The sequence below is a fragment of the Molothrus ater genome, chromosome 3, assembly GCF_012460135.2.
Source record: "Molothrus ater isolate BHLD 08-10-18 breed brown headed cowbird chromosome 3, BPBGC_Mater_1.1, whole genome shotgun sequence".
In the NCBI taxonomy this organism is placed as follows: domain Eukaryota; kingdom Metazoa; phylum Chordata; class Aves; order Passeriformes; family Icteridae; genus Molothrus; species Molothrus ater.
Genome location: NC_050480.2, coordinates 7755785 through 7777943, shown reverse-complemented (window position 1 = coordinate 7777943; position 22159 = coordinate 7755785). Strand labels below are relative to the sequence as shown.

General features: G+C 40.3%; 2 protein-coding genes across 4 annotated transcripts in view; one reads left to right on the top strand and one right to left on the bottom strand.

The window, feature by feature from the left end:
• NVL (nuclear VCP like) overlaps positions 1-12931 on the bottom strand; it is a 40257-nt gene extending 27326 nt beyond the window's left edge. For all 3 annotated transcript variants that reach the window (XR_004979905.2, XM_036380158.2, XM_036380159.2), the window contains exons 1-12: positions 12841-12931; positions 10789-10862; positions 10192-10244; positions 10004-10100; positions 9106-9160; positions 8307-8573; positions 7398-7521; positions 7033-7109; positions 6615-6749; positions 5022-5123; positions 2331-2448; positions 1722-1866 (exon numbers count right to left, since the gene is read on the bottom strand). Coding sequence is in view for 2 of the 3 variants with exons in the window: in XM_036380158.2 (XP_036236051.1) it covers positions 1722-1866; positions 2331-2448; positions 5022-5123; positions 6615-6749; positions 7033-7109; positions 7398-7521; positions 8307-8573; positions 9106-9160; positions 10004-10100; positions 10192-10244; positions 10789-10862; positions 12841-12897 (1304 nt within the window). In the remaining variant the exon portion in view is untranslated. The remainder of the gene's footprint in view (positions 1-1721; positions 1867-2330; positions 2449-5021; positions 5124-6614; positions 6750-7032; positions 7110-7397; positions 7522-8306; positions 8574-9105; positions 9161-10003; positions 10101-10191; positions 10245-10788; positions 10863-12840) is intronic.
• Positions 12932-12990: 59 nt separating this feature from the next.
• CNIH4 (cornichon family AMPA receptor auxiliary protein 4) lies at positions 12991-19100 on the top strand. Its single transcript, XM_036380629.2, has 5 exons — positions 12991-13100; positions 14687-14755; positions 15523-15629; positions 17798-17938; positions 18524-19100. The coding sequence occupies exons 1-5, from the start codon at positions 13032-13034 to the stop codon at positions 18549-18551; spliced, it is 414 nt and encodes a 137-aa protein (XP_036236522.1). The 5' UTR covers positions 12991-13031; the 3' UTR covers positions 18552-19100.
• The last annotated feature ends 3059 nt before the right edge of the window (positions 19101-22159 follow it).

Sequence of the window (22159 nt, the reverse complement as noted above, 5' to 3'; positions counted from 1 at the left end):
TATTTTTAAAAGGCAGCACAAACCAAAGAAGTCCAGATCAGTAACATACTTCTAGTTCCAATAAAAACTAGTTCAAATTATTTCTAGATCAAATAATGTAACTATAGAAAAGTTATTAAAAAAACCAAGGGTTAAACTCTTCAAAACTCTAAAAATTAAAATATATTCCATCTGTTTCCCTCCCCACTAGCAAGTTCCATCATCTCCTTTCAATCTTTATTAGGGATTATAGCCTGTTTCTCAAGACTTTTTCAACCTGTCTGACAAGAGCTGTAGTTAACAGATTGAGATGAAGTGTAAACAGTTCAGGACTACAAATGGCTCATTCTGAATTTGCACAAGAAAACACCAGGTAAAGCAAGATCTCCAGGTACACCTTCTCATCTCACTCCACCCCTTCAGGCTGCAGAACCACAACTCAGCAGCTCAAATCTTGCCCTCAGCAAGACTCACCCTGTAAATCAGCACACTGTGAGGACTTGTAAGGTCTGTGCAAATATTCCATTTTACAATAAAGAAAGAAGTCAATGCCACCACGCTTAACACAAAACACAACAGAAAGCAGGAGGAGGAGGGAAGAACTTAAAAAAGAAAATCATCATTATTCCCTGTAAGGCTACACCTCCAGGAACACAAATACAAACAAACAATAATATGAATGCCTGTGACTCCACTTGAATCTGTGAACAATCTTTACACACCACCCTGGCTCTGTCATCCCCAATTCCTGTCCTTCAACACTGTGCTATTTCTGGGAATTAGAAATATTTCTATTCATCATTTTAACATGTTCCTAAGAACTATCAGAGAATCACAACTCCCCTCAAGTCATCCATTAGTTCTACCTCTAGCCATCTGCATGTCTTGCCCACAGCCAAGAGGAACACAATTACTACAGGCAGCAAATCTGGAGGAAGAAGGGAGGGAGGAGAAAAAAAATAAAAGACCCAAGGGGGAATAATGGCCTGAGTGCTGACAATGCAAAGTGGGCAATACTGCAAGCAGAAGTGTTTGCCTCTTCAACTTAGAAATATTATTATTTGAGAATAAGAAACTTGTCCTTTAACCTTTCTTTCCTTTCCATAACAAGATAACCTCTAAGTTTTTCTAACTTCCCTTCCCATGTTTTTTGCTGTTGAGGAAATGAGTAGCAGTTCCTTTTTAACTAAAAATGCAAAACCAGATTTATTTCTTGTAACTTAGTCTGATAGTCATAGATCTTTGGAGTAAACACAACACAGGATGACTGCAGCTCAGCTTAATGCCAGACTGGTGTATTTCCATGAGGAATGGAATGGAAGAATCCAGGCCTGTTGCTTCAGGTACAAACAGGCTTTTTTTTTCTTAATTTATGTTCCTAATTTAAGAGTTACATAGGGAGCACCAAAGACAGAATGTTAACTTCCTGAACACCAGAAAAGATACATTTGATTCCATCATCTGTACTGTTAAGGCACTAGGAAAGCCATTAACATAATGTTAAAAGCAGATCTGCACACAAGAAAGGAAATTACTCCAAATGTAGGCACAGCTAGCAAGACAAATAGGAGCTCATTTAATGTCTTCTGCAATTTTTCAGTGTGTGCTGACCCACAGGTGTGTACAGGTACAAACAGAACTAAACACAATAAAGTACTTTTCCTTAAATTGTATGTTAACCTACACCTCATTTTCTTATTTATCAATGTATCAAAAAGAAAGTTTAACTTCACAACACATACTTCTCTCTTGCCCCTTCATCTGGGATCCCTAAACAAATTTCTCTGTCAAATCTCCCAGCTCTCCTCAGTGCAGGGTCCAGGGAGTCAGGTCTGTTTGTTGCTCCAATAACAAGGACCTGGGTAGTGGCAGCCACATTATTCAGGTCTAAGGGAAAGAAGGAATTAAGTCAGTACACATACTCAATACCTGTGGGACTCTATTTCTGCAGCACATGATAGTAGTCAGCAGAGATAAACTAATCAGTCAGACTGAACTGCTGCTCATCTCTGCCTCTACTACCTAAAACTTGTATTTTGCACAATCAAGCAAAAATTTAAAAACTAACAGATTCATTAATTATTAATAAATTTAACAGGTTCCCCCATTATTTCTGTTTATACAACAGAGAGGCTTATATAATGCTGTACAGACCACTGTGAAAATATTGCAGTAACACCCCTTCAAATTTATTATGATCTTCCAACCACTCCCCAGGCAAACTGTGTCAAAACAAGAAAAATTATTGCCACTATCTCCTCTCAAGGAAGCACAAGTCACTCCTGAAGGGAAGCAGACAGTGAGCCTGATAATTCTAATCTGGTTTTAGCACAGCTCTTCCTGAAACTCACCATCCATACAAGTCAGGAACTGAGCTACAATCCTCCTCTCCATGTCCTTGGAGGCGACCTCTCTCTTAGGGGTGATGGCATCGATCTCATCAATGAACAGGACACAAGGAGCACTGGACTAAGGAACAAGGAAAATCCATAATTACAAAATCACAATGACACAGTGTATCACAAGAAAGAAATATTTCAGGTTTTCTGATCTGTGACTCTTAGTGGAAATCTGCTGTACAATCAAGTCCTGGAATAATTCTGTTGCTCTTGCTGACAATCTGGAGAGCCTCCAGACTATGAAACTTCACTGATCTGAAGTTATGGAATAATTAAGGCATGAGACCTTAAATTTTAGACAGTCTTTAAACACTATCTAAAATTTAAATATACCTCTGTGTTGCATTATGTTTTCCCTAAATATTCCATTGTGACTGCCTGCTGAAGTCCATAAACGAAAATCACACAAGAAAGGTCTGGCTGGGTTTGTTGTTTGTTTTGTTAGTGACATTAGAGCTGTGGAATTTCAAGAGTAGCATTATTGACACACAGAATGAAACAAAAGGAGCAGTAGGTGGTCATGGAACTTCAAGACTACTACAGAGCCTGACCACGTTCAAAGAGTAAAAATGAGCAGTGAGAAACTCCCACAAGTTCTAAAATTCCATTAACTTTATCAAAAGCCAACAATAATACAGATTAATAATTAGTGTAACCAATATAACAGTGTTTAGCTGATGTAAGATCATTAATATTCCCAAAAAGCACTAGTAATGCAAAGGGATACTGTGAAAAATGTGTATTTTATGATGGGCTTTTGCCAAATATTAAAATGAATATTAAATGTGTTATGCTAGAAAGTTATGCTGTATTAATTTTTTAAAGTAGTTTGTTAAATATAGTTTTAGGTTACAACATAATGTTTAAATAGAAACTATGTATGTGGGATATTTTTTAAAAGAAAGGAATGAGGTACTCCCACTGAGATAGCAGCCACAGGACACCAAAATCTTTCAGAGAAAAAAGACCAAAAGCAGTGAAATATTTATTGCCCCATTATCAGGAGAAATCAACTTCTTCCTGCCTCGCTCAGCCCAGCAAAAACCCTGACTGAAAACTCAGTCAGGATTCAGAGGAAGAAGTTGACACTGACCAGACAGAATCCTGTGTTTGAATGGAATTTATGCATCATGGATGAGGTGTATGAATGTGCAACAGGCTGCTGCTTTTAAGGGTTAATCCTCTGTTAACGTGGGTCCTTTTTCAGGCTTATTTTGCCCAGAAAGAGGTACCCAGACTGTCCATAACTCTTTGTTTTTATTGTCTCATATTGTCCTAAATCCAAATTATCCAAATTTTTATTACTCGAATCATATTACTACTTTTATAACCATTTTATTACTATTAAACTTTTAGAATTTTAAAAACAAGCGATTGGCGTTTTTCACAGATACTTAAGGAAACCGGAATTTTGTTCCCAAAAAGCCCCAGGTAAAAAAACCCGCGTGGTTCCCCCTCGGCGCTGGGTGTTCCCAGCACCGGCTGCGCCATCTCCTGGTTATTCCCGTTCCCGCTGGGACTGAGCGGGAAGGGCCATGCAGATTCCACACCACCCAAATAATGAGGAATCTTTACTATTGTTTTTATTAGTATTTATTTTGTTTTTATTATTTTTATTGGTTTTATTTTTATAATTATTATTATTATTATTATATTTTCCCCTGCACGAAAATTGCTGTGAAAACTAAGTGGGAAAACTTAAGGGAGACTATCAGAAAAGCAAGAGATTTTATTTTAGACACATTTTATGCAATAGATGTTATTTCTGTAACAGTAATTTAGAGCAACCTCCCCTTGATCACTACACCTACAAAACATACATAATTTCTAAAAACTCCTTGCCATAAGCTATGTAATATTATTCTAAACAATTTCTCAACAAGGCTCTCTAAAAATTAAAATGTAGTTGCATCAGGAAACATAGCAAACAGCTTTGCAAACAACCTTTCTGCCCTGTTTAGGGGCATACTTTAAACACTTACAAACAGTTTCAAGGGGGAAGAGAAAAACGAAATAAAGTCAGAAAACCAGAACATTCTCAGAGGTCAGGAACAGAAGACTGACCTCATGAAATAAAACATCAGCCCCATACTAAAAACCAGAAACATCTGCATTTCTTTATATTGAAATTAACTCAACCTGTCTTGTTCTCTTTGCTTCCTACTACATCCAAAAGCAAGACTTCAACTTTAACTTTTCTCCTGCTCTTATCATGTTTGTTCCAAACTTCCTGCTTTCTACCTGGACTGCCAAAGCCTAAAATCTCTCACATCCACTCAAATTCCATGCCAAACAAATCCAGCAAAAACCCCTTGTCACAAAAAAAGCACAGTGAACTGCTCTTATTTTTTTTTTTAATCTATCAAGCCAAGCAGATCCAAATATTCAAATAATTTATGCTGCTCTCTTTACATTGCTATGATGAACCATCTTTTGTCAAGGCTTCAGAACAGAAAGCTTTGTGCTCTGTGACATCGTGGCAGTACAATGGAATTCTGGTCACAGGAGGGGACACCAGTCATGTGTGCAGCAGGATAAAGATTCACTCACATTTACTCAAATTCAAAGCACAGCAACAAAGTATGAATCTTCACAAAGAAAAAGATAAACAATTCACAGAGCTATTTCCAGTGTGTGCCTTACCACAGCCTGCTCAAACAGCTCCCTCAGTTTCTGCTCAGATTCCCCTGACACTCCAGACACAATCTCTGTTGCTGCCACCTTCACCATTGGGAGCTCCAGCTCCTGGAAGAAAATCCAGAGGTTTAGAAATGCTGGGTGCATTTATGATAAATCCAGAGGTTTAGAAATGCTGGGTGCATTTATGATAAATCCAGAGGTTTAGAAATGCTGGGTGCCCTTGAGGACAAACATTTTTCAATAGGACATCTTTTAAACCTACAAATTACGTACTCATGACTAAAGATTTAGGAATTTTTAAAAAATAGAAGGAGCATTCTCCAACTTAAAAAAACCCCAAAGCATTGCTTAGCAGTGTGGAAGGTATTCCCCACCAGGTTTGGTTCCCAGAGTCCCGTTCCAGAAATATCTGTGCAGGATTGTACAGTAAGACACTTGCAAAGCTCACGCTCAAAGTTTTCTGCTATTAAAAATAAATAAATACAACTGCAATTTTAATAGACTGTAGCACAGTAGTGCCACAAGTTGTTGCAGCCTATTTCAAGCTCTTGGAATTATATATAAAAGAAAACTATCCCTAATATATAAAAGAAAATGAACCCTAATTTATGCAACTCAAGGCTACCAGAGACCCTACAGTGCTTAATTTGCTTAAAAGAGCACTACTGAAAATCTCTTATTTAAGAAAAAAAATATTTAAGAAGCAGTCATTAAATTTATTTAATCTCTAAGTTTTTCACTTGGGACATGCTTCTTTCCTCAAGTGTAGGACCCTTCCAGCATACAAATACTTACTTAGAAGAATTAAATATCATCAAATGATTCAAAGGGTTCCATTTTAGAATAAGGCATTAGAAAGAAAAGATCTAAATATTCTTAATTAAAACATCTGAAACAATGTCAGAAGGGTGTAATCACATTTCAGGAATAAATATCTTACTTATCTGCACTACAGAAGTCAGTAATTTACATGAATCTAAATTTAAGGTTATCATCAGTAACATTTAAGGAGCAACTGTATTAAAGAAAAGGAAATGCCCATGGTTATCACTGAGAGCCTTACAAGTCCTTAGATTTATATCCAAACCAGGATCAGTAGCAGAGCAGGTTCACCATCACCCCAAACCATTAACACCAGTAGTGTCATGGGCTCTGAAAACATCAGTATGACACAGGCAAGGCAAGATCCAGTTTTGGAATTCAGAAATCAGCTGTTTAACAACCAACAGAATCAATGTCATCAATGTGATCAGTAATGTTGAGTCTAGATTTGAAACAGTAAGGTAAATTTAACCAAAATTATCTTTCATTTTTACCCTTCTCAAAACACCTGTGCCTGTGTTGCTCTGTTCTGGGAATGCCTCAAAACAGTTAAATCACAGATAAAACCTTGTCACCATGACTCTTTATGTATGAGCTTCTATCAAGTAAAGATTCAGATGGAATTCAAACAAAGGAAGTAAAGATGAACATATTTCAGACTATCACAGGACAGCTAAAATAAAAAGCTCCAGTCTCTCCTGAAAGAATATTATTCTCTCTCCCTCTAAAAGCAACTCAGAAAAGGAAGAAGCTGTAGATGTGAAGCCATCTCACCCCAGCAATTGCCTGTGCCAGCAGTGTCTTCCCACACCCAGGGGGGCCATGCAAAAGGAAGCCCCGAGGTGGAACCACCCCTAAGTGGGTGTAGACCTCAGGATGACGGATGTGAAGGAGCATCTTGCAGATTTCCTGGTAACAACAAGAGAAATCTACATTTAAATTGCAGAAAATAGTATTTGCTGTTCCTACAGACAGGGGAAAATAAAACAAGTTCTGTTTAACAATCTGAATTAAATGACTGCTTAAAGAAAGATTAATTAGAGAAAAACCAACAACTCCCCCCCTTGCTGCTGGTTTAAGCAGCTTTACTCAGTGCCATGCACATGAACTCTGCAATATTTCTCCTCTGCCATTTTTCATGACACATTTTATTCAGTGCATCCTGTAGCCCACCAATAACATTGTAACTAACCTTTAATGTTTCATCATTGCCTCCTACATCCTCAAACTTCACTGAAGGGTGGTAAAGCTCTGACCCCTTATTTCTCACTGTTAAGGAGGAGAAGACACTAATTTAGCCATGCTATAAATGTATTTGCTAATCCTGAACAAAACATACTCAGCCTAAACAAAAAGCTGAGCACACAGAGTAATATTATTTTTTAGTAGTAGACATAGGACTGCAATATTATTTTAGTACAACATTAGGGCTAAATTTCTTTTAAAAACTGCCTGGGGTCACTTATCTGCACATCAGAAAGCATTTTTCTGGTAACAGATTCCATGGTCTAATACTATTTCTTTGTTTGGAGTAACACACCAAAAATAACTTCTCACCTTTCTTAAGTAACATGGATTCAATTTCTCCATCTACGTCTGGAAATTCTCCTTTTTTCCTTTTTGCTCTCCTGCCCTTTGTCTTCTTTCTTTCACTCTCCAAGACAGAAAAGTCTGTTGATTTCTAGGACATAAAACCAGAATTATATACACAAAAACCTTCCAAGTCAGTGAACTTCTGCAAAAACTTAACAAAATGGGTGTCTAAGATGCTTAACTTACACAAATTATGTAAGTAAAGACAAGCAAGCCAGGAGCTTACACCTTTTTGCAGAAACTCTTTTTTGTACTTAGAATGTGCCTTATTTTTAAATGGGTTGATTACAATAGTCACTTTTTTTGTTAAGAGAACATAGTAATGAGCAAAAAAACCAAACCCAAACCAAACAAACCCCCTAAAAACTACTAACCAAAATCAGACAGCAGTTATTTGCCTGCCATGAAGGAACCCAATTTGGGCATGAATACAACTATACAAATCTATTTACTCCACTGGAAAAGAGTTTTATTTCTAGTAAGTCATAAGGGGGTGTAAGAAAACGTTATTCAGTGCTAACACAAGCTAAGTGCATCTGAGAGAAGGACTATTACAGGGTAAAAGAAATAAAAAGAACTTTCCTCTTTTCTCCAGGGTCACTAAGACTTCACCACTGGCTAAGCAAGCCACAGGTCAGGTAGGCTGGTCACTGGCAAATGCAATAAATAACAGCCACATCCCACTCATCTTTCTCTCAGTATGGGCACTAATCTGGGCCTCCTCGATACTGAGAACTACATTTGCCTCAAAAAAAATCTGGAAGAAATTAATTACTTGGTGACTTTCTACCTTCTGTACAAACATGCTTGAAATGTGCCAATTCTATTCATGCATCTGCTTAGAACACCTTGGGTTTGTGAAACACAAAGTACCTCAGAAATCAGTTTCTTTTCCTCTCCTTCTCCATCCTCAGAAAGGTCAATGAAGAAGTCTTTCCCATCAGGAGTTTTATCAATGAACCAGCCACCATCAGAGATTGGTCTGTCACCTCTGGATTCTGGTGTGAGGGTGCTTGTTTGAGGTGCTGTTCTCACACGAGGAGAGGTCTCCACTGGCTCATTTTTTGGAGTGGATGGAACAGAATCAGGATTTCCTTTCTTGTACAAGCTCAGCAGGGAACTGTTCATGTGATTTGTAGACTGCAGATTTACACATTTGTAAGGAAAATACACAGGACTGGTTTTAACTTGGACTATTTCTATTTAGAGGTCAATGAAAACAATTTGATAAACATAATTCAGCATTATCTCTGCTGGAGAAAATAGGCAATGCATCTTCCAACCCACTCCTCTGCAAACCAAATGACTGCATAGAAACCTGCATGTGCTGGCTGAAGGGGCAGCAGCCTGTGCAATTTACCCTGGAATGACTCCTGTTAATGGGCAGGCTCCTCTTTTGGCAGGAGCTGAAGATCACAATTCCTTCAATCACTTCACCCATTTGACAGCCAAGTCCTTCAGGCTCTCAGTGTGCCTTCCCAAAGGTGATCCCCCACCACAAGTTCCTCTTTTTCATTCAGGAAACAACCTCCTTCCAGCTCCAGAGATTCTCAGCTGGAATTGCTAACTCTGACTAGACCTTATCTCTATCCCCCCTTCCAAATTCTTCAATTTCACAACACAGAATCATTTATTATGACAATACAAACAATCATAATAAAATACAACTTACTAGATCTTCTGGATAATCATCATAGTCAGAGTCATCTGTGCCACTTCCAGTAGTGCTTAACAGGGAAGGAAGACAAAAACTATTAATTTATCAGAGCAGAACTGCAAGTGAGACATCTGTAAAATCAAACAGAAGTGATTTCCACAATGTAGCTCCCCATAATCATGGTATGTAGCCTAATGCTGGAGAGAAATTCCTGACTCCCATGCTCTCAATCTTCTAGTATGAAAAGTCAAAAAATGCATCCTTTCCAAGTGTGTATGAGTTGGATCAACTTGCCAACCTGTCTTAAAGACAGACCTACATAAAAGTGATGTAGTTCACTATGATTCAGTTCACCAAGGGAAATAGGGCAAATCACTGCTGAACCAGACCAATCCTTCTGACAACAGTGTCCTACTTTCCTATGAGATCCTTCATATCTATCCCGGGTTAGAGAAAACACAACACTCCATGGGATTATGGACATGGTTAGGAGTCAGGAAATCTTCATCCCCCACTGGTGATTTACTCTGAACAGCCTGTCTGGTAGTCTCATCTCTCAGATGTGGCCAGTATCTCCCACACCCAAAAACGACTAAGAACAAAACCAAGGAACTGAAACACGTGAGGAACAGGGCATTATGTGGAAAACTATCAAGGAAGCCATCAGGTTGTCCACTAATTCAGGGCTGTATGCTCCTCACAACAGAGAAATCATGATTGGCTCTAATATCTGCTTGTCTTCAGCACGAAAAAAAAAATTCCAGTAACTACAGGTAACTTCTAAAGAGCACAAGCCTATGGGATCCACCTGCACCCTTGAAGCAACCAAAATGCAATAAACCAAACCCAGAAAGCTTTAAAGAACTGGTAACAGCAATGGCATTATTAATATAGTAGTAAAAACTCTTCTTACTCATTTTTCTCTTGCTGTCTTGCTCTTTTTGCCACATGCTCAGATTCTAAAACTGCCAAATCTTCACGCTCCTTTTCATTGCTGATTATTTCAAACACTGCAAGAAAACAGTTCAACCATGTTAAGAATTAACAGCCAAAGCACAATCAAAGAATTGGGCATTTTGGACACTGTATTAACAGACCTACCCTTTGCAACTTGTATTCTAAAGGCATTTCTTTTTCTTCGACCATAATCTACACTGAAAAAAACCAAAATAAACAGGTTACACCAACTGGTTTTTCCTTCAACATAGTGTCATTCCCAGTGGAAAAAGTACATGGAAAGTAGAATCCCAAGCTTCCACACAGGTTTTTATTAAAAACTAACTGGGCAAAAAGGTGATTGTCCTGCTGAGCAACTGAGCAAGGTATTAATTAGTGTCTTACTGGATCCTCTGTCCCTCCCCATGTCTGCACTGAGGTGTTGCACATTTTAAACTCACTGGGGTAAACCCCGACATGCTGCAACGAATCTGCAGCTTTTTATTTAAAACAAAACAAAAATCAGCCCATTAAAAACCCAAACCACAGCTAGATCTTAGAATGCCAATGAATTAATAAAATATGAGTCATTAAATGTATCAGCAGAGGGAAGCAAAGCAATCTTACTGCTTCAATCAGCCTCAACAACTACTAAGGAAGGTAACATAAGGAAAATTATAACTTTAATAATGAATGCAATAGAACAAACTAATATATTCTACATTTTGAACACAGGATGTAAGAAGACAAATGTTGGCTCACCTGTAGGTTTTCTGCAAATCAGATGCTAGAACTCCAATGTCAACATACTGCCCACATTTACTACTTGCAAGATACTGAAATGAAGAATTTGAAGCAGGGAATAAAATCTTTGTCAATCACTTCACCAGAACAGCTGGACCAAATATGCCTATTTTAAATTCTGCCCTCCTTAAAATTTGAAGAATCAGAATCAGCTTTTCACTGCCTTGCAACACACCAGACAGTATCTCCCAATGAACTGGGAAATGTTTATTAAAGCACAGATTCCTGGGCAGCTCTGCTTCCTGGGGAAAGGCAGCATCCTACATTTGGGGGCTTCTGCTGGGTCAATTCTGTTACTTTTATTTAGCAAGAAAGCTTATTTAGAAAATGCATCCATCTATATGAATCAGGAGGGATACTCTCATAAGAACAACTTTAACCCTTACAAGACATTTCAGAGCATACTATAGAGAACTGTGTTGATAAAGTCAATTCTCTCTCTCAAGCCTTTTCATTGCTGTGACAGCAGCTAATCCAACCCATTTTCAAACCTCAATTATGAAAGTGTGAGAAAATGTACTAAATTTCATGTACAACTGTACTCCACTTGCTTTCTTCCCTCACTCTCCAAACCAGCAGCAAGAACTTCTGATACCACAAAGATAATTCCTTCTTGAAAAAGTGGAAGAAAATATAGAATCATCCTAAAAGATCTGGTATCACAAGTATCACAGCAAGGAGGATTTCAAAGCCTCATTTAAATTAATAACTCCATAAAAAACAAACAAATTGAATACGTATTTAGCTTTTAAAATGATGCTGCACTTCAGATAACCCATGGGCAGCTCCTGCCCTGCAGGAAACATCAAGGCTACCATAAACCCAGCTGGCTTTTCTACTTAGGAATAGTCAAGACACAGTCAATGTGACCTTGTGAACTAAACCAAGCAGTCACTGCCTCATTTTAAGGAATTAGAAGTGGAGTACATTTATACAGGCTCAGAAACCTGGAGTTCAAGGTGCAAAGTCATTACAAACTATCATAAGATGTGACACAGCACTTGAAGGAACCACAGTTTTCCCTGTTGTTCACACCATGTATTTGGGAAGTAATCCCATTCTGCCCTTTTCTCAGCTATTCAATAAAATCCCTGAACATGTTTCCAAACACAAACAGCATTTGCCAGTGTCACAGAATTGCAGGATCGTTTAGGTTGGAAAAGATCTCTGAGATCATCAGGTCCAAACCATGACTGATCACCAGACCATGGCACTGAGTGCCACATCCAGTCCTTCCTCAAACACCGCCAGAGATGGTGACTCCTCCACCTCCTGGGCAGCCCATTCCAATGTCTAATCACCCTTTCAGTGAAATTCTTCCTAAGGTCCAAATATATACATATAAACACGTATATATTTACATACAAATACCTATATACCACATGTATATATCTATATTTATATATATATATATTTATTTATACATGTGGTATATAGGTATGTGCATGTAAATGTACAAATAAAAAAATAAAATAAATATAATAATAAATATAATATATATTACATATATATTATATGTGTAAATATATACATACACACCTATATATCTACATATATATACATAGGCATATATACACATATATAACTATATACCTATATATATATATATATATATGAATACTTTGACTATATTTCTTTTGCCCTATTCATTTCACATGTGAAGCAGCAGCAGTCAGCCTCAAGACCAGAACTACTAAAGAGGGCAGAAAAATGACAAGGAAAAAAAAAAAAAGACTTTACAGAAAATTAAAATCAATAAAATAAACCAATGGACCTTTCTGAAGCCTTTTTAAGGCCTTTCTAAAGCCCTCATAGGCAGGGCCGGGCTCGGGCACTCTCCTAGCACTGAGCGGGCCGGATGCTCATGGCCCCTCAGCCAAAGGAGAATACACGAGCCGGCTGCCGGTACCGGGGGTACCGGGGGTACCGGGGATACCGGGGATACCGGGGATACCGGGGATGCCGGGGATGCCGAGGGTGCCCGGGGATGCCCCGGAGGGCAGGCGGTACCTGCTTGATGCGCTGCTTCAGCCGGGGATCGGAGACGCGGCCGGGCCGGTACCGCATGGCGGCCACTCCGCCGGAGAGGGAACTCCATTTCCCAGCGTGCCTCACTGCGCGGGCCCGCCCGGGCGAGGCGGCGCCTACGGCGGCCGGGAGGGCCCGAGCGCGGCGGGCGCGGCGGCGGCGGCGGCGGCGGGATGGAGTCGGTGGTCTTCATCTTCTCGCTGATCGACTGCTGCGCCCTCATCTTCCTCTCCGTTTACTTCGTATCCTGCTCCTTGCGGCGGGCGCGGTGTGGGCAGCAAGGGTCACCGGGCCGGGCCGGGCCCGCTGAGGCGGCGGGGGGCTGAGGGCGGCGGGGCGGGGCTGGAGCGGGCTGGAGTGGGCTCAGAGCCGGGCCGTGCTCCCTCCGCGGGGCCGCGGCTGCTGAGAGGGCACGGGAGGGGCTGCTGAGGGGACATGGGAGCGGCTGAGGGGACACGGGAGCGGCTGAGGGGACACGGGCGGGGCTGCTGAGGGGACACGGCCGAGGCTGAGGGGACACGGCCAAGGCTGAGGGGACACGGGAGGGGCTGAGGGGACACGGGAGGGGCTGAGGGGACACGGCCGCGGCTGCTGAGGGGACACAGGCAAGGCTGAGGGGACCGGGAGCGGCTGAGGAAGGGAGCGGTGCTGAGGGAGCTGCGCGGGCCTGGAAGCGCGGCCGGCGCTGTGCTGGCTCTGTGTGCTCCGAGCTGCGTTTCAATGTTCTTTTGTTAGGGGCTGGTCCGCAATCTTGCACATATTCACCTTTTTTTCCTTGCTTTTCTCAATAAAAGAGAACTGGCTTTCTTTTTTCTTTCTTTCTTTCTTTCTTTTTTTTTTTTTTTTCTTGCGCGTTCTTCCAGTCCTGATGGGATTTTTCAGGGACTGCCCAGTTCTTCTAACAAAATCAATTAAAAAAAAAATATTCCTCCTAGAAGGATAAGTTGTTGAAAAATGAACAGACTTTACCCGTTTTTTAGGAAAAAGATGTCTTAGTGTTCATTTCCTTGGAGAAAAGAACCATGAGCTCTACATGAGACAGCGTGGTGAGGTGCACATGTGCATCCTAAGCCTTTTTTAAGGGGACTTTTCTGTCTGAAATATTCGTGTTTCAGTCTGAAAGTTCATTCAGTAATGAACGTTACCCTCTTATTTCCTAGCAAAGTATTAATTAATTCAATATTGTTGTAAATGTTAGGGAAAAAAAAGTAGATTCACTGCTTAAAACTGCACAGTTGTGTGAGGAGAGTTTAAAAGTGCATTAGCAGCTTCTCCTGCCCATTAAGTTTTGGTTTCAAGGGTTGTAGTAACAATTTTGATACTAAAAGTATCAAACAGCATTTGCCAGTGTCACAGAACTGCAGGATCATTTGATTATATTATATTGTTTATATTATATTGTTGGATTATACAATTTTACAAGGGTTGTAGTAACAATTTTGATACTAAAAGTACTGTTTGATTATACAATTTTACAAGGGTTGTAGTAACAATTTTGATACTAAAAATACTGTTAGATTGTACAATTGTATCGACACTTCGATACTGCAAGTTTGCCTGCCTGATCTGTTTTACGGGCTGAACTGAACATTAGCACTTGTGCAATAGTTGCCCCTGGGAATACATAATAAAATCACTTGGCCTGATGATAAAATAGAGCCAAACCTTCTGTCTAAAATAGGAGTGAGTTGTGACTAATTGAAATATGCCTTTGACAGAGCAAGGCAGTGGATGCTGAGAGCAGAGGGTTGTCCCCAGTTTATTGGACAAAAGTAAAGCTTTGTGTATTCTGAATTACCATAATGTGTTTCCTTATCCTGAACCTCAGATAATCACGCTATCAGATCTGGAATGTGACTACATCAATGCTAGATCATGCTGCTCCAAGCTCAATAAAGTAAATTACTCTTCTTTGCATTTGCTGTGGTTTGAGAAAACCACATCCTTCACCTGAGCATTGTAAATAACTGGGGTGTGATGGGTACCTTGATTGGCAGTATTTTGCGTGTGTCTCTTTCAGTAAATTCCATCACCAAAGTACTATTTTAAATGAATCTGCTTAAAACTCTTAGCATTAAATCATTAAATCACTGTGCCCTACCCATCTGTGTGTTCACTTTGATTTAAAGGTATTTTTTTTTCCTCAATATGAGAGGGAATGGCACAGGATCCTGTCAATCCAAGAATGTGGAATTGCCAGGGGCTGACCCAGTTTAATGATGCCAGTTTTTATATTGATCCCCTTTCTTATCTGTTCCAAGCCTGGGGCTGTTTGTGCAGGTTTTAATTATCTGAATCCCTAAACCCACTCCTCTCTGCAGTGATTTCAAACGAGCTCTTTCCGCTTTCTCAGTTCTCTTTCTTGAATGCTTGTGTAGCATAGTTGTGTTCAGACTGTGCTGCTCTCCAGAAATGTTGGTGATGCTTGGAAAAAGCATCTCTGTTACAACATCTCAGGGCTTGATTTCTGCTTACTTAGTGTGGAACCTGCCTGAAGGTATTCATTTGTCCACACTGTGATGCAACCACATGCCTCTGCTGCCAGCTTTTCAGATTTACATGGTTATAATCAGACTGTAATCCCAAATAGATGTCTTTTTCATCAAGGAATTTAGAGTTGTGCATGTAACTCTTTCCTCTTTCCCCTTTTTTTGCAGTGGGTAGGTGCCTGAGGTGATTGGCCATGCTGTTGTCACTGTATTAATGCTTATTTCATTGCACTGGTTCATCTTTCTCCTCAACCTGCCAGTGGCCACGTGGAATATATACAGGTAAGTGCTCAAGGGTTTCTGGGGTTCCTTGGTTACTAGTTTAGCTTTAAGTGTAGTACAAAGATGAATAATGTGGCATGCTGAGATGTTTCAGTTGCTAACAGTCTTCACTGATCAAACTGACATCATTTCTTGTGACAAGAAACCCAACAGGGTAAAGGTCATGAAACTTGTGGCCTTTGCTTGCATTCTCTTTAGTGCCTAGAAATCCCCATTTGTGGGTCATTCCCAAATTGACAGGAAATGATAGCACATTAATTGGGATTATGAAATAGTACTGAAAACTGAGTTAATAATGTTTTCATGCCATTCCTGATATGTTGTAAAACCATGGGGTGTGGTGTTGTCCCCTGCGCCCTCCTTCATTCACTGACTTGTGCCATCCCCTCACCTGCACTGGTTTTGGCCCCCATCCTGCAGGTTTGCGTTTGGAAGGTTTGGAATGGAAGGAAGCTTCCATTTGGGAAGATTTGCAGCCTTTTCACCCTAGCACAGCTGTCAGTGTTCCTGCTCTTTGTACACCGAGGAAATGTACATGCCACCCTTGGAAATGGTTTAGTTACCACGGGGGTTTCCATGTGGCAGCACTGGGACTGTCACTTCAAACCTTGTTCTTTTTCTCTGACATCATTTGGTGTGTGGAGAACTGACCCTTCACAGGGGTTTAGCTGATGGAAACTGGATGTGGATTTGTCACAAATTATCTCCAGTCATTCTACTGAGGGAAGAGCCCCATGTTAAATGTGCAGGTATGGAAAGCTGGCTGTAACTCTTGTTTGCCTGAACCTGCCAGGGCTAACTGTTTGCAGGGATGGGTTGAGTTGCTGGTAGAATTAAACAAAAAGTTTCACAGCTCTCATTAAAACAAAGTTGAGGATCTCTGTACTGATAACCTGGTTGGGCAAAATAGCTGTGCTATTTAAATATTGATAAATATCACCCTTGTTTCCTACAGAACTGCCAGCAAAGCCTCCAAATGTTTCTAAGCTGGAGAAACATGAGACTGTAACTTTATGCTTAATAAATAAATGTTGCCTAAATACACACCCAGGGCATGGTTTGGCCTGGTTTTGTTTGCCCCTCTCTGTGTACAGCTGTGACCTGTAGTGACCAATATTTGGTTTGGGATCTGCTGGCAGGTTTAGGGTTTGATGTTTCATTTAGGCAAGGCTGAGATGCCACAGACAGAATGCATTTTCTTTGAAGCTGTCAAAATTTCTTGTGCTGGTTACCACCTTGCTGCTTCATACTGTGTACTTCTATTAAAGTAGGCACTTGCTTTCCCTTCTAAAATTGGTTAGAGAGTTAAATTCCTGCATGGAAAGAATCTGATTCCGGGAAGGTAGAGCCTGTTTAACATCTGAGTGAAGTGAAGTTGTAGCCTGAGCTCAGCTGGAGTGAGAACTTCATGTGCTCCCTCGAGAAATTCTAGTGACAAGAGAACATGCTGCTGGCTCACTTGTCACAGGACACAAACATTTGGTTTGCTGCTTTCATGCTTCCTTGGCTTTCATTCCACTTGGCTTCACGCAGCTTTTGTTCTCATGTGGGCTCAGACAGCAGAACTTGACATGTTCAGTTCTGCCCAGCTCACCCTGTCAGCCTCTGTCTGTGCTGGGGTGTCCCAGGATGGCTGTGACAAAGGCACCAGTAACAGCACAGGGCCTTGGCTTATGCCATCTCAGTGTGACCACTGGAGTTTGGCATTTTCTCTGTGAGGTTTTTTGCTAAAGAAATTACTGATTCTTAGTTAAATTAGATTATTTTCCAGTCCCTTTCATCTAATGCATCTTTCCAGTGTGGGTGGGTGTTTCCCCCATGACAACAACTAACTGTGAACAGCAATTAAAATGAGCTGGAATTGGCTGTTACCTGGAATCTCTCTCACTTATACCTAGGAAGCTGGGCTGATGTTTTTAGTACTTCTTGTTCTCTTATTATTTGTGGGTTGTACTGGCAGAGATAGCTGCAATATCCAGAACTCCCTTACCTTGAATTGTGAAACAGCTTTTCAGATGAAAGTCCTTTCTTGGCAAGCTTTCCCCTGCCTCTTGCCCTGACACTCCCTAACGTTTTTTGGGTTTTGCTGTGTGCTCATTTTTTTTCCTAAATTTTTTGTTTGTTTGTTTGGCTTTTGTTTTGTTCTTTTTTTATTCTTTAACTTTCAGGTACATTATGGTGCCAAGTGGAAACATGGGAGTATTTGATCCCACAGAGATCCATAACCGAGGACAACTGAAATCACACATGAAAGAAGCCATGATTAAGCTGGGCTTTCATCTGCTCTGTTTCTTCATGTACCTTTACAGGTTAGTTTCAAAAATTGCTCCCAAGCAACAAAGGGATTGTCTGCCAGCTATTTTTATCCCCTCTATTCCACTGGTGTAATTGCTGGTATTCATGTCTTAGCTTTTTGCATCCTGCTAAGCCTTGGTAATACATTTTGACAGCTATCTCTGGGCTCACTATATGCCTTTATTCATTCTGATCTAACACTGTTTGGAAACTCAGGCTATTCCTTAAAATCAAAACCACAAGTACAACATAAAGAGTTTCATGCTTTCAGCACCTACAGTAAGTGGCCTGTTTAGAAAGGAAATACTGAGCACAAGTTTATTTTGCAAGTTCTGTTTTTAAAAAATGAAGTTGATCTGGCTGAGTTACAAATAGATGTGTTGTGTGATAAGGCTGCTTACTCCAGGGTGGCAGAGCTGCTGCTCCTGTGCTGCAGTGTTGCTTCTGCAGCCTTGTCTTCATAAGCACAGCACACAGCAGGGCTGCCTGACTTTCTGTTTCAGGTTCTCTCAGTGCAGCTCTCCCGTGACACTGAGAGCTGCTCCTGCTTGCACAAGCTTCAGTAATCCACTGGTATAATGTTTTCTGTTTTGTCACAGTATGATTCTGGCTTTGATAAATGATTGAGAAGTTGAAAGAGAACCCTTAGCTGCCAAATTGGGTCATCACTCCAGTGACTGGTTGTGGAGCCACAGACACCTCCCGAACACACCTAGATCAGTGTCGTCATGCAGTATATTTTTCCTCTTTGAACAAGAAATATTTTTCTGTATTTTTAACATAAAATATTTTCAAAAGGCATTGGATCTGTGTAGCAGTTGTTTTTGTTCCTTTACAAGCCAAACTTCTGGAGCTGCTGCTTCTGTAAGATGAAATCCTTGCTTACAGAAGCGACCTCATAGGAATTGAATGGTGATAAGGGAAACTCGTTTCAGCAGCCGTTAGCTAATGATGGTTGTTCCAGAGCACATTCAAATGCAGCAGTGATATCTGATTCTTGCTGAGAGGAGTCAGGATGAGACTTTGGCTGCCAAGCTGTCCTATCAGAGCCTAATTTGAAGGAGCACTTGGAACAGATTTCAAAGTGGAACAGGAGCACAGCTTGCATCTTTGTGTTGGTATTCTTTCCAGACAAAAATCAATGGAATAAAAGTGATATTTTCCTCCCTTTCCTCACTCTACTGCAGCAATCTATATGAAGTCTTGCATTTGGATGGATTAAGATCCCTTTGGTGGATATGACACTTGTGTGTAAGAACACAGATAAACATGATTAGTACTTGCTTTTTCCCTTCAACTCCTATTTTGTCACTGAAGTGCATCATGGACATCCAGATAAAGTAAAGATCATACTGCACTGGGGTGGAGTTGGTTACAGAGCAAGAGACTATCTGCAGTTGCTACTCCCTGAATCTGCTGTTTGCACAGCCAGCGGGGTGAAACAAGAGTCAGTCTAGCTCAGGGAAATGGTCTGTAACCCATAACCCCACTCACTCCAGTTCTGATTGACTCTGCTTCAGTGATACCAGCAAGTTCTCTTTGTGCAGCTCTTGCATCAGTGACAAGTGGATAAACCTGAGTTTGTGCCCTCCCTGTCCAATAACTGTCTTTAAGTTTTATATATGTGCTTGCAAACAGGACTCTTGGAACAAACACAACAATTAAAACACTTAAAAAAATACACTTCTGTAATTCCATCTGAAAATTTATGAGCTTTTTTAAGTACTTGGGGTTTCAGTGTACAGCTGAATTCAACAACTGTTTTCAGGGCTAGCCATGAAAAGGCACTACTGATGCTTTATTGCTGTAGATAACCTTGTGGTCAGTGTTTGTTCTAGGAGAAGTTTGGCTTTAAAGTTTTGATAGATGGAGTCCAAGTTAAGCTGTGTTAAAGATGAATGATGAAAATTGTGCTCATTAAAAAAACAACTAAGGAAACAGCTACCCCAGCTGGATGACACTGACTGCCTGACAGCACAACACCAAACTACAAAAAGTATTGCCCTGTAAAGCCAAAACTCTGACAGGAGGTAGGTCTGGAGAAAGGAGAGCAAATAAAACTTCAGAAGAGTAGAAAGTCAGTAACTTTTTTAGCAGATTATGGTATGCAATTGAATTACTTCATTTGTGTGTGAAAGAAACCTACTACACGTATTTTGGGTGTTGGGAGAAAGGGCCTAAGTCAGGTCCTTGCTGTGCTGCTGACAATAGATGCAGTTCACTAAACTTGTTTCACACTGAGAAACATAAGCATTACCCTCATTTAATTGTAAGTCCATTACTCAAACTAGCAGCTTGGTATCTTATTCTAAAAACATGATGAATAAGTTCTCTGTTCATTTATATCCAACAACTGATTGTAAGACTTGTAAAAACCTCAGCAGCAGGTTTCAGAGACTACAATTCTGCTGAATAATTACACTGGTAATTTTGAAGCCTTCTTACTGTACAGGGTCAGTGCCTGCTTCAAAAGAGATCTTCAGAAAAAATGTATTTGCAATAGCTAAAAACATTAATTAGCTGGAGATAGGGATACTGCAATTATGTCACTCCTGGGAGACCCACAGAGCACAGAAATTTTTATGGTGGTAAGAAAAAAAACCAAAACTCCCTCTTTTTCAACAGAGAACAGGGCAATTTAAACCCAAGCTTAGCATACAGAATTCAAGACAATAAGAAACTTGAGATTGATTTTTAAAAAAAAAAATCATCTGACAATCACTATAAATTGGTGTGAGGTCAAATACAGATTCCTTCCTATTCACTCACACTCTTTCCCTTTGGACTTAAGGTATTCAGGTATAACTTTGTGAGGCACCATTAGCTCAGTGAAAATAAATGAGTCCTGCAGGGATTCCAACTTTTAAGTGATGTTACTGAGCCCTTTTCCTCAGCCACAATCTACAGCCCAGCCAGCTTCAAAGATGATCATCTTGCATCAGAGAGATTACAGAACACAGTGAAGAATTCTGCATTTGGAGGGTTAGTTAAATTGTGTAGAATTGCATGTTTCCCCCTAATTAATCATTGGCTACAGACTGTTGGTTATTGAACCTGTTTTTAAAGAATACACTTGCCCCCTCAATCTAATAAATGACTGCTTTGATTTTCTAAAATGGTTCTGTATTATGGAACATGGTAAATCAGTGGTCTGAGTAGTAGTCCTAAGAACAATTCTACATGCAGGTTAACAATCAACCAGAAACCCTGATAAGCCCAAAAAGGCAAAGCATTATCAGTTCAGAAATGCCAGACCTTTGTTCTAATTCTTCTTCTCACAAGAAGCTCTCTAGGATTTTGCTGGACAAGTGCCCAAAGACCATTTATGCCTTTAAGTGTAGGGTGTGATGGACACTGGAGGCAGCAGTGGGACAATCTGGGCTGTGTATTATGAACAGTTACCAGTACCTTCAGCACCTTAGTTCTGGCAGGAACAGAGCCATACAAACCCTTGAGAACAGTATTGTTCTTTAAAAGTGAGGAGACAACTGGCACTGCCATCCTTCTGGGATGAGGTGACAGCCCTGGCACATGTGAGGCACACACAGAGCACACGGAGCAGGGACAAGGTGTAAGGAAGGGCTCTTCTCAGGCAGAACTTGGATTTAAGCTGATTAAGAAATGCACATCTACTCTCAGGTTCATTGTGGAATTTCTTTGAAATAATCTGAATTGTTTTAAAAAAGCAAACAAAAAACCAAAAAAAACACATTAAAAAAAAAAAAAAGGCAGATTTTAAAATAACCCCCCAAAAATATCAAATCCCAAACCCACAGGACTTCAATGTTACAAATGCTGGAAAGTCCCAGGCCCATAGAATTCATATGCCTGTTTCTCTTGCACTCTTCTGACCTGTTAAAGGCAGACAGGACAGCAGATGAAGCACAGCTTTTTTGGCTGGGTTTGTTAGTAACTCCCTTCATCTGCTGTGTGAATAATTTATGGCTGAAGTGGGTCTGCAACCCAAGAACCCTCCTGCAAATGCCAGCAGCCAAGGCAAGTGGCACGAAGGAGGACATGCAGAGGAATGAGGCATAATTAAGCCATAATTAAGCCATAATTATCTGTGTGCTGCCTAAACTGTAAGGGAGAGAACAAAGTTAACACAAAGGTGCTACTAGAGGGAGTGAAGACTTCTCATCAATAAGTAAAAAGAATTCAAAAATTGAATGCAAATCAGCAAAAGGTTTGAGTTTGGAAAAGCTACAGGGAGTGGAAATTCAGGCACAACTTTT